Here is a 12,826-nt window from a genome sequence, read left to right as displayed (position 1 = left end):
GACCAACCACAGGGAAAGAGATTGAAACAGTAATCAAATCATCCCAAGGAATAAAATCCCAGGACCAGATGGCTTCCCTGGGGAATTCCAGCAGACTTTCAGAGAGGATTTAATACCTATCTTTCTCAAGCTATTCCAAAAACCTAGGGAAGATGGAACACTTCCTAACACATTCAATGAGGCCAACATCACCCTGATACCAAAACCTGACAAGAACAACACCAAAAAGGAAAACTACAGACCAATATCGCTGATGAACACAGATGCAAAAGTCCTCAACAACATTTTGGCAACCCGAATTCAGTAATACATCAAAAGGATCATACAACATGATCAAGTGGAATTTATACCAGGGACACAGGGATGGTTCAACATCCACAAATCAATCAACATGTTACACCATGTCAACAACTTGAGGAATAAAAACCACGTGATCATCTCAATAGATGCAGAGAACGCATCTGACAAGATCCAACAGCCATTTATGATAAAAACTCTCAACAAAATGGGGATAGAAGGAAATTACCTCAACATAATAAAGGCCATATATGACAAACCCACAGCCAACAGCATACTCAATGAGCAAATATTGAATGCCATCCCCCTGAGAACAGGAACAAGACAAGGATGCCCACTATCACCACTCTTATTCAACATAGTACTAGAGGTTTTGGCCAGAGCAATTAGGCAAGAGAAAGGAATAAAAGGAATCCAAATAGGGGGTGAAGAAGTGAAACTCACTGTTTGCTGATGGCATGATCTTATATATAGAAAACCCCAAAGAATCCATTGGAAACCTAATAGAAATAATTAACAACTACAGGAAAGTTGCAGGGTACAAAATCAACTTACAAAAATCAGTTGCTTTTCTGTACTCTGATAACGAACTTACAGAAAGAGAACTCGAGAATACAATTCCATTTACAATCGCAACTAAAAGACTAAAGTACCTAGGAATAAATTTAAGTAAGGAGGTGAAGGACTTATACAATGAAAACTATAAAACATTATGAAAGAAATTGGTAATGACATAAAGAGATGGAAAGAGATTCCATGCACGTGGATTGGAAGAATAAGCATAGTTAAAATGTCCATACTACCCAAAGCAATCTACAGATTTAATCTAATCCCAATCAGAATCCCAATGACATTCTGCACAGAAATAGAACAAAGAATCCTAAAATTCACATGGGGCAACCAAAGACCCTGAATTGCTAAGGCAATCGTGAGAAAAAAAAAACAAAGCTGGAGGTATTACAATCCCTGACTTCAAAATGCACTACAAAGCCATAGTGATCAAAATGGCATGGTACTGGTACAAAAACAGGCACAGAGATCAATGGAACAGAACTGAAAGCCCAGAAATAAAACCACACATCTATGGTTTCTAATGTTCGACAAAGGCGCCAAGAACATACATTGGAGAAAAGATAGTCTCTTCAATAAATGGTGTTGGGAAAACTGGACAGCCACATGCAAAAGAATGAAGGTAGACCATTATCTCATGCCATACACAAAAATAAACTCAAAATGGATCAAAGACTTGAAGATAAATCCTGAAACCATAAAACCTCCTGGAAGACCATATCGGTAGTACACTCTTTGACATTGAACTTAAAAGAATCTTTTCGAGTACCATGTCATCTCAGACAAGGGGAACAAAAGAAAAACAAGTGGGACTTCATTAGACTAAAGAGCTTCTGCAAGACAAAAGAAACTAGAATCAAAATAGAGAAAAGGGAACCCTCATACACTGCTGATGGGAATGCAAACTGGTGCAGCCACTATGGACAAACAGTATGGAGATTCCTCAAAAAACTGAAAATAGAACTACCATACAACCCAGCTATCCCACTACTGGGTATCTACCCAAACAACTTGAAATCAACAATCCAAAGTAACATAGGCACCCCTACGTTCACTGCAGCACTATTCACAATATCCAAGACATGGAAACAACCCAAGTGCCCATCGACTGATGATTGGATAAAGAGGAGGTCACACACACACATATATATAGACATACAATGGAATACTTCTCAGCCATAAAAATGACAAATTCATCCTATTTGGAACAACATGGAAGGACTTGGAGGGAATAATGCTTGGTGAAATAAGCCTGGCTGAGAAAGACAAACATCAGATGATTTCACTCATATGCAGAATATAAACAAACATGGACAAAGAAAGGAGTTCAGTGGTTACCAGGGGAAGGGGGGTGGGGAGTGGGCACGGGGTGAAGGGGAGCACTTATGTGGTGATAGTCAAGAAATAATGTACAACTGGAATCTCACGTTGATGTAAACTTTATGAACTCAATAAAAAAGTTTTTTTAATTAAAAAAAAAAGAAGAGTATATTTCATGGTTAAAGTGCAGTTGAAATCTCATTTTCCAGTGGTGTATATTAAAGATTTTATCTAAGTACTTTATCCAGAGCTACAGATTTAAAAATATAGGATAACTAGAGCCAGCCCTGAGGGTCTAGTGGTTAAAGTTCAGTGCTCGCACCGCTTTGGCAGCACGGGTTTGTTTCCCAGTCGTGGAACCACACCACCCATCTGTCAGTTGCCATGCTGTGGCAGCAGCTCACACCAAAGAACTAGAAGGACTACCAACTAGGATATACAACCATGCACTGGGGCTTTGGGGAGGCAAAAAAAAAAAAAGAGGAGGATTGGCAATAGATGTTAGCTCAGGGTGAATCTTTCCCTGCAAAAAAAATAAATACAATAAAGAAATATATAGGATAACCAAATCTTAATTAATTACATTATACCCACTCTTAATAGATTTAGGTCATATTCCTCCTTGTTTTTCTTCGTTATTGGTTACACCGCCTATTGGTACTTGAGTAATAAAAATAGCTTCCGCTTTGCCAAAGATTATGTTATAGATATTATACTTTTAAAGGTGTTAATTTATTATATTGCTTCAGTTACTTCTTTGCATTTCCAGAAAAGGAACAGCTGTAGTGGATCTTTCTGGGAATAGTGACCCCTCCTCAATTTGTACTGTAATGCGAAGCGATGGGACTTCTCTCTATGCAACCAGGTTTGTATCTTCTGTGACAGTCAGCATTAGAATGTGTATATGACTTCGTGTTCTTTGTTCTAGGATTAATGCTAAGACAGTCATTTTATCCTTGAAACTGTTACCAAATCCTAATTTCTAAAACTCTTATTCTCACCACTCAAAAAATATTTATTGAGTTTCTATTTATTGCCAGTTATAGTTCCTGTAAAGGTTTAATATCATCAGAAAAGTGACTGAAAAACTGTTTAAAATGAGTTAAACATCATAGGATTTCCACAGCTAAATACATTGTTCTACAAACTATAAAATGGAGGTACCTCATAATCAACTGTAAGTATTTTAAAATTGCGTATTGGCAGGAAGTGAATCCTAGAAGGCAGCCCTATTGGCTCAGTGGTGTCCTCACTCTGTAAAAACCATCTTACATGGACATAAGTACCAGACCTCATTCTGATTGTGGTAAAATAGGCCAAGGAAGAAGTAGGCCACATCGCTTATATTTTTTTATTCGTCTCTATGACTGACCTTGTGGAAAGGAGCAGTCTCTATTAATCAGTGAGAACTGGGTTATCAAGCACACTTACTTCCAGGACAAAGCTAATAGGAAGGAGAAGACAGGACAATGAAGAAGCCACACAAGTAAATGCAGCCATACTCAAGCCATGCTGGCAGAAGGCTGTAGTGTGTCCCAGGCCAGAGTTTAGGTTAGATCAGAAACCACTTTTGTAGCATAGTTAAAGTAATGACATTTTATTGTTGTTAATTACTATCACTTGTCCCAAACAACATTGAACAACCATCCAGCTCTCTTATTGTTCCTTAGAAATTAATCTCTTACTTTCTGTTACTTTTTGACATTTCCATTTATCAGTTCCATACAATTGAGGTTAGGAAGTGAGAAGAACCTATATATCTAAGAGGTACATTTATTTTTCTAGATACAAAAAAATCTATAGTGGAGAAATTTTTGTGCCAGTTAACCATCACTGGACAGATTAAATAAAGACACCCTGGAGCAGTGGTTATAAGAAATGTATCTGCTCAGAATAGAGGCTCCATTGTCATAAACACTGTAACTATCCTGATGTGGTATCTTTTCTGAGCTGTCATTAGGTCTAGATTTTTCTGTGTATTTATCTTAACAACTATACTTTCTCTTTTTTCTTTGGGAGAATAATTGTCTTTTTGCCACTTGTTGAAATGTTTGACTTTTCACCTTACTTTAACTTTAGCTGTTTCTGCCCTTTCTGTGGGTTTCTCATAGAATACATCTATGTGTGTTGATGTGAATTAAAGCAGTTTTTATAAAAGACACAGAGAAGTGCAGGAAAATACTAACAAGAGCGCAGGGTGAGGCTGGAGACCTGGCCTTTTTGTTCTGAGACCATGGCCATCACTTGACCTCTTGGGCCCTGGTTCCCTACTTTGTGAAAGGAGAGATCTGGACTAAAAGACCTGGCTTTTCTTTGGCTTTCAAATTCAGGTTCTACAAACTCAACCTAGAACTTTGTCTTATTTTCTTCTCTTTTAGTCTTTCATCAGATCAAAAGATTTCTCTTTGTTTTGTTCTTGGCTCAAACCAAAAAATATAATTGGGGGGTATATTTATGACTTCATTTTTGGGATAATCTTCTATACCAGTGTTTCACAATCTATTATTATTATTACTATAACATGTCTCAGGAGCCCAAAAGGCTGAAAATGGTATATTTTTCCTACTTATTCACCCTCGTGAAATTTTAATATTAAAATAACTTAATTTTAATGAGGTAGACACTAATGACATTTTGATGATCCTGAACATTTCAAAAGATGTAGGAACTTTTTAAATCCTCCCAGTGTCATATGTTATTAGTCAAAAATAGCTTTAGTTTTAAATTTCAGTATTTCCATAATCTTGACTTGAAATTTCATAGTTTATGGTTTATTTGTCATTATTTCATACTACATGCAAACTGAGTATTTTGTATTTAATGAGAGAGAAAAGAGATAAGTGGGATTTTTGCCAAAGGACTTTATGATCTTTTAAAATACCTTAGGAAGAATTGCTCATGACTGATCCAAGACTGTGAAAGTCCTTGCTAGTACTACTAGAAGAGTAGCTGGAGGATCCCCATTTAGCTCTATGTCACCTATGTTTTCAATGTGTCCTTTAAGAGAGTGTCTTGCAGAAAAGTGACAGGTGGTTCTTTCCAGTAGAGGCTTAATTAACAAATCATAAACGTTTACCTATAGACACTTTGCCCAGAGCTATTTTAGTTATTATTATTACTTGTCCCAGAGCTTTTATTTATTTTTGTTTTATTACTTTTCATAGCACTTTTATTGGTATTGCTTTCCCCAAAGCTATTTTTGTTATTACTCTGTATCAAGGCGTGGTATTGGGATTATATAAGCAATGGATAGTGTACCCCAGGCTGTGGGATAATAGGAGTTTTTAATTAGAAAAGCCTCATTACTATTAAATAGTAAAACAAATTGTTACCCAGATCTGCTTAGTAACTCTTGATTTATGGCCAATTTTTTAGAGATCTTGCAGCTGCTATAGATCGAATGGACAAGTATCATTTTGATAGAATGATTTATGTGGTAAGTAATCACAATAAAGAACAAAAGGTTATGACCCCTGCCTCATGAAACTGCAGAGATGGAAATTGGATGCCACACTGAAAACTATGGGAAAATAATTTTGTCAAACTATAGAAAGAATTCAATGTTAGGTATATTTAAGGTGGCAACCACTATATATATTTTTTTTAAAACACTTAAAAATGAAAAAAGTTCACATTGCTTCATAGTAAAAAGAAAAATTACCCAATCAGGAAGATGGCTATGTAGAATGAATGTGTACAGTCACTATAATGCATTTTTTTAAAAATAACTTATTTTAAATATTTTAAGACTCACAAGAGGTTTCAGAATAGCATGAGTTTCCATGTACCCTTCACTCAGCTTCCCCCAAAGATACTATCTTCCATAACCATAGTACTTTGTCAATACTGGGAAATTAACATTCTTGGAGACCTTATTTAAATTTCACCAATTTTTACATGTTCTTGTGAGAGGACGTGGATGTTGGTGTGTATGTGGTTTTATGAAATCTTATCACATGTTTAGATTTGTGTAACCATCACCACATTGAGAATACAGAACTGTTCCATCACAAAACACACTCCATCATGGCAACCACTTAATAGTCACACCTTCCCCGTAACCCTAACCCCTGGCAGCCACCACTGTGGTCTCTGTACTGCAGTTCTGTCACGTTGAGAATGTTACACAAATGGAATCATACAGTAGGTAATCTGAGATTGGCTTTTTTCACTCAGCATAGCGCATGCCCTTGCGTGCCAAGTAGTATCTAGTCTCTTCTTCCCTTTCCTTCCTTTCCATGTGCAGCCTCCCTTTCTCCTAAGAAAAACACTTGCCATTAAATATCTGTTTAGAGCTTAGCTTTGGCCTTCGTGGAGGTAAAGGTCATAGCAGCTGAGAGAGAAGGAATTTAAATGGAATACTAAGAAGATAGTTCGTATTTCCTCCTGACTCAGTGGGGTGCTGCAGGTCTTACTTCCTCTTGCAGAACCCTCAGCCGAGATGTCCTTCTAGTGGCATCCTCTTTGTGTGTTTGAAATGTATCAGTTGATAATGACTCTCATCTGTCAAAGCTCAAGTATGTTAATTTGATTCATGTCCAACCTATTTAAGTAGATTAACTTATCACTGTTCTTTTATTTTAAATACATTTTCTTCCCAAGACAGATAAAGGGCAAAAAAAGCATTTTCAGCAAGTATTCCAGCTGCTGCAGATCATGGGATATGATTGGGCGGAAAGGTAACGGCCGCGTGGTTCTTAATTGCCTGCTCAGGATCGTTAAAGCTTTGTTAGGTCAGCCAAGTCCAAAAATGTACCAGGTTGTTGAAGATTTTCATGCAAATATCACTTCTTTGTTTCAAGCTGTTGGTGTGAAAAAGCAGATTTGTTTTTTGCGTTAATTTATGCCCTGGTTATATTAATTTCTAGCTTATAAACATTTAATAAATATGTTATTAGACGTCTGCTCTCAGTGGCTTGATTTTCAAAATTCTTAATCACCGTCTCCTTTTTTCCATAAAGGCAACTAGTAATTTCATCATGTGCTAATGATTATCTCTATGAAATAAAGCTGTGTGTCTAACATCTTTTGTGACACACAACAAATTACATTCTATTTCAATTTATTAACTTTTAAAAATCTATCTATAAAAGATAAAGTTAAAATTACTCTCTGAAAGGATATTATTATGTACTTTGATCACCAGCTTCTTTCTTGTTTCCCATTAACTAAGTGCCCACACCATTTCAGGTGCCAGCACGTGCCCTTTGGAGTAGTACAAGGAATGAAGACTCGAAGAGGAGATGTTACTTTTCTGGAAGATGTTTTAAATGAGATCCAATTAAGGATGCTACAGAACATGGCTTCTGTTAAGAGTGAATTCACTTTTTTGTTGTTACAGTCATAACTTATGTACCACTTTTGTGTTTTGCTGGACTTTTGTGCAGTGTCCTTTATTATGTCCGTTCCTCCATTGACTTTCCAATGACCTTGTCAAAAATAGTTTGCACTAATTAGAGGTGCTAGAATTTTTAGAATTACTGCGTGGTTGTTCACTTCAGTCATCTAAATTGATGGAACCGGGGCCCCGTGGCCGAGTGGTTAAGTTCATGCGCTCCGCTGCAGGCGGCCCAGTGTTTCGTTGGTTCGAATCCTGGGTGCGGACATGGCACTACTCATCAAACCAGCGTCCCACATGCCACAACTAGAAGGACCCACAACGAAGAATATACAACTATGTACTGGGGGGCTTTGGGGAGAAAAAGGAAAAAATAAAATCTTTAAATAAATAAATAAATAGATAGAACCCTGGGCCTCTGTTCATGGACAGCTTCAGCACTGTCATTCTCTTGCTGGAGTGGTTGTGCAAAGCTCCTGTGTTATCTAACTGGATACAAGTCACGAGTCCTTATGGCTTTGTTTGACTTTCACCCTTGGGAAAATAAGTACCAGCTATGTCTAATGGCTTACAAGGGATATTTATAAGAAAAACAAATTTGTATTTCTTCCTCTTTAATGTTGGCAGGGGAAATGTCATTATCAAAGGTAAATCAGCTTAAATTAGGAAAGTAAATTGCCCACTGTGAACCTATTTGTTCTTGATGCTGTCCTCATACACGTTTGGCAGATTTTATCTCCACTTTAATCCCTGATTCTGTAGATTCACACACATTAAAGGTAGTTGCCTTGCCTGTTTCAGCAACCAAAGAACTCGAGAACCCACAGGAGACGGCAGAGAGGGTCGGGCTGGCAGCGCTCATCATTCAGGTCTGTTTACACTGCTTCCTCTGAGCCCTTTTTTGGTACTAGAACAAACCCCAGCGCTGAAGCTTTACTCTGTCGTTTTAGGACTTCAAAGGTTTACTCTTATCTGACTATCAGTTCAGCTGGGATCGTGTTTTCCAGAGTCGTGGGGACACAGGAGTCTTCCTACAGTACACGCACGCCCGCCTCCACAGGTACAGGAGGCTGCAGGGAAACCCTGGGCCCCGTGGACCTTCCCCAGGGGGGGGTTTAGCTAGTGTGGTCCTAAGACCAAAAGGTCTTGTTTTCTGGGCTTCTCCAGCATCCATATTCAAAACTAGTTAAAGTACAGTGGACCTCCTGTTACATCGGGTTTTTTGGGGGTTTTAGAATATTTATTTATTAAGTGCCTACATAAGAAATGCTTTTATGTATATTACCTTATTTAGTCCTCAGAATAACCCTGCCAAAGAATATACTCCATTTTCAGGTGAAGAAACAGATTTAGGGGAAATTGAGGCATCAAGTCAAACGATGTTAGCTTCAAAGCCTAGGGCTATGTTAGGGAGAGCAGGACTGTGTATTCTGACATGGTCTTCGTCACTTGCAATTATGTGTGGTTGGATGACTCGTTTAATCCTTTCTTATTTTTAAACTTTTGATGACAGTTTGGAAGAGACTTTTGGATGTGGTTATCTAAATGACTGCAACACTGCTTGTTTACAAGAGCCACAGTCTGTTTCAATTCTCCAGCACCTTCTCAGGTATGAGTGCCTAGTATTATCAAGTCAGCTTCCACTAGTGAAATGACTGCTGGTGGTTTACTGACCACTAGAGTGAACAGGCCTCCTGTCTCCTGTCTCTAGACAGCATTTTCCTGAAGGTATGACCCAAAAGTGATTGTCTGCCCTTTGAGGGCAGACAGAGGGCATGCTCAAGGTCACTCCTTAGGTCTTAAAATTATTATCACTGCTGAATTAGCCCAGGTGCCTAATGTCCTCTAGGTCATGGTATGCGAATGTAAAGCCTGGTAAAAGCATAACCTTTTAGTTTTGGAAAAGATCATCTTCTCGCCTCCTGTGATAAGTGAAGGAAAATCCTGCCTTGGTGCAGATTCACTGAGACCATAAGTCCTTCATTTGCCTCTTGGTTTCAATTCACAGTCTCAAATACATGTCTGTCTAATGCCCCTGCACTCAGCAAGGGCCCACACCTTTGAGTTCTTCTCACAAGTGTTATTGGTGAAGCCAGACTTGTCCGGAGAGATTAGTCTCTGGAACAGATGTGGCTGGTTAACAAGGCAGTTTTCTCTGATTGCCACACAATGGCCAGTGGTTCTTGCCTGGGATCAGGAGTTAGTTTGCTCACATTTGGCTAATTTGTGAGGAAAAATAAGCCAACCAGGTTTTCTTGGCATTGAGGGTAGACTGTATTTGCTCGTTTCTAGATTATGTCCCTAAACATGGCTAGAGACTGTTTACATTCCATTTAACAGCCATATTTGAGTCCTTGCTCTGGGCTAGGCTTAAGGGATATGAAGATGTTTTAGAACATAGCTGCCATCAAAGAATTTGTAAGAAAGAAAAGTGTGCCTTTACTTTCAAAGGTACACAAGGTCTTTTTTCCTATACCATCTACCCTTAATGATGTCAAGTCAACCTTGCATCCTAGACCTGTCTTAGCATCTTAGCTCAGTATAATATATGCAGTGTTCCCCTGCCAACTGCTCCTGTCATCTTTCTTTTAGGTTCGACGAGGTGCTTTATAGGTCATCTCAGGACCTTCAACCCAGGCACATTGTCAGTTACCTTCTAACTCTAAGGTACTTTATTGTCCTGCTATTTTCAGGTGTTAAAAGACATTCAAGACTGATCTGACAAAGGACCTTTCTTTCATCTAAAAGTTTCCTATAAACAAGCCCCTTGGCCTAAAAAATTATGTGCTTTAAGTTACAGGAATTCTTGCTTCATCTTTGCAAATTAGTAATTAATGTTCATTCATTTGTTCAGTGGTATAAGGTACAGTCACTATAGTCCAGTGAGTGGGAACCAACAGTTTGTCATAGGTGGTTATAGAGCAGTGCATATGTGTTATAATAGAGTGGACGTAAGAGACAATGTTAGGGCACTCAGCCCAGCCTTGAGGGATCAGAGAGGGCTTTGCAGAGGAAAGGACGAGCTATTAATCAGGAGAAGCAAGGTGGCAGAGGAGGCAGAAAAAGCCCAAAGTTGAACAAAAACATGATGCATTAAAGGAACTACAAGCATAGTCCTGGCAGGGATGAGAAATGAAGCACATATAGGCCTTTTTGCCATGCACTAAGGTATTTTGATTTATTTTCAGGGCAGTGGCGTCCATAAAAAGGTTTTAAGCAGAGGCGCAGAAAAATCAGTCAGCTAGAGGATAGAGAATGAATTGGGAAGTGAGTCAGTGACACTCGCTAGAGTCTCCACAGGAGCTATTGTAGAAACTCCAACAGAAGTTGAGTCTGCCCTTCTATGGCGATGGCTAGGTCTTCCCATGACGCTGATTAAGAAAAGAAATAGTTTCTTTTACTTAAGACATACTGAAATCAGAGATTTACTGGTATTGTTTTCCTGATTATGCTTTTTACCTTGTCTTTCCCAGATTTAAATAAGATTTTTTTTCCTTTAATTTCCACTTAGACATGTAGAGTTGAAAAAGTCAGAAAGTCTTATTAAAGGTCACTTAATCATTGAGACAAATGTTATAAGCATCATTTCTCTGGCACATTGTTCTACTTGCCATTCCTGAAGAGAAAAGATGCTTTAAAGAAAAGTGGCAGTGTGTGTGCAGTGGAGTGACGGCTAGTCTCTACTCCACCTCCTCACCGTACAGACGGGGAAAGGCCAGGCACGTTATACTTTCCATCTTTGTAAAGGGCACCTAACTGAGGAAAAACTAATTATTAGAAAGGAATTCTTCATAGTTGTAAAACTAACAGGATTGAAATCATAATCTTAAGAACTTGCTACCTGGTATTAGTAGAACCAGGACCAAAATCTAAAGCTTAAGTTGAGTGTGTTTTACTTTGCCTATTGTAGAAAAGCAGTGAATTCCAGTCTCAGCTTTCCAATTTTGGATACATCCTTCAATGGCTCTAGGCTTTGATTTCTTTATCTGTAAGGTGAGGGAGTAGGATTAGTTATCAAGCTGATAGGTTACAACAGGAAATTACTGCTGGTCCTAACCATGATTTCTCTTTTCCCGTGTCAGTCATCTTGCAGCTGTGGCACACAAAACACTGCACGTAAAAGACAGTCCTCCTGAAGTGGCTGGGGTAGGTTGGGTGTTTTCTGTGTAATGTCTGGCATCCTCAGGCTAGCATTACTGAGTCAGTCTTGTAAATGTTTCTAAAATGGTATCCTGTTGTTCAACTACAGCAAAGTACTTATAGATTCAGGTAATAATTAGAATTGGGCTCTAACCATCAGTGTTTACTTTACAACATACTAGACTCTGAAACACATTCTCCTACATCAAGTGTTAGAGTGATGAGTCCCTTTATCTGTGGCTGTATTGTCTCATGACCCTGTGACTCCCACTCCCCAGCCCGTGGGTACCAGCCTTATTACAAGGGATGCTAGGGATTTGTCTTCCCTTGCCCATAGCAAACCCTCGGGCACTGAGATATTGTTCCTACTTAATTAGATGAAAGTTAGAATTACTTTTAAATACACTCTTATTCACTTATAGTTAGCCTGTTACTGAATTAAACACTTAATAATTCTTTGATTTATTTTGTAGGCCAGACTTCATCTTTTCAGAGCTGTCCGTTCTGTCCTAGCCAACGGAATGAAACTTCTTGGAATAACACCTGTATGTAGGATGTAATTTCTAATTAAAATGGCTTTTTAAATACTAAGTGAATTCTAGTTATCTATTCTTATATGCCTTGCTGTTTAGAATAGAATTTAAACTATCATTCTGTGTCAGAATCTATATTTTATTAAGTCTAAGTGATTTATCAACTTATTAAATCTTTACCCCTACAAAAGAAATCATCTGAGTTCCCTCATGGTCAATATGTACTAAACAGATTTTTGTAAAACTAAGCTAAATCTTTTAAAATTCATTGTGGTCTAATGAGGATAAAGGATTAGAGTTTAAACTCTAGCTTGAGGTTTCTTACAATGTTATTCTTCCAGAAACTATTCTTGTAACTGAAGTGATCTAATATTTTCATCAAATAAAATTGATGAAGAAAAAAATCTCAGTTTTCTTATAATTATGGCTAGTTCTGAATAAATTCAGGGGGACTAAAATCAAGCCTTTTTGCCAATACAGCTGACAACTACTTCCAGAGAACAGATCTTGTTGCTTATCTTTTTGTTGATATATACAGGTAACTCTTACTATGTGAACTCAGGAACTGAGGACATTTGAATAGCAAGGAATTACTTGTACAGGTATTGTATTAGAATCTTTTTATAAA

At 38.0% G+C, this 12,826-nt stretch overlaps 1 protein-coding gene across 3 annotated transcripts in view; it reads left to right on the top strand.

The window, feature by feature from the left end:
• The window catches only part of RARS2 (arginyl-tRNA synthetase 2, mitochondrial), a 68,425-nt gene extending 55,630 nt beyond the window's left edge, over positions 1 to 12,795 (top strand). The window contains exons 11-21 of one of the 3 annotated variants that reach the window (XM_014848437.3): positions 2,957 to 3,052; positions 5,563 to 5,623; positions 6,790 to 6,866; positions 7,378 to 7,502; positions 8,327 to 8,394; positions 8,476 to 8,585; positions 9,039 to 9,134; positions 10,118 to 10,192; positions 11,608 to 11,671; positions 12,139 to 12,210; positions 12,737 to 12,795. In XM_014848437.3, coding sequence (XP_014703923.3) covers positions 2,957 to 3,052; positions 5,563 to 5,623; positions 6,790 to 6,866; positions 7,378 to 7,502; positions 8,327 to 8,394; positions 8,476 to 8,585; positions 9,039 to 9,134; positions 10,118 to 10,192; positions 11,608 to 11,671; positions 12,139 to 12,210; positions 12,737 to 12,754 — 862 coding nt within the window. In that variant the 3' untranslated portion in view covers positions 12,755 to 12,795. Of the gene's footprint in view, positions 1 to 2,956; positions 3,053 to 5,562; positions 5,624 to 6,789; positions 6,867 to 7,377; positions 7,503 to 8,326; positions 8,395 to 8,475; positions 8,586 to 9,038; positions 9,135 to 10,117; positions 10,193 to 11,607; positions 11,672 to 12,138; positions 12,257 to 12,736 lie in introns of those variants that run through there. The other 2 variants (XM_070496396.1, XM_070496395.1) reach the window with 2 other exon arrangements.
• Positions 12,796 to 12,826: the final 31 nt, after the last annotated feature.

This window comes from Equus asinus, chromosome 24 (genome assembly GCF_041296235.1).
Source record: "Equus asinus isolate D_3611 breed Donkey chromosome 24, EquAss-T2T_v2, whole genome shotgun sequence".
Classification (NCBI taxonomy): Eukaryota; Metazoa; Chordata; class Mammalia; order Perissodactyla; family Equidae; genus Equus; species Equus asinus.
The sequence above is the reverse complement of the archived record's forward strand: the minus strand, read 5'-3'. Positions and strand labels throughout refer to the sequence as shown.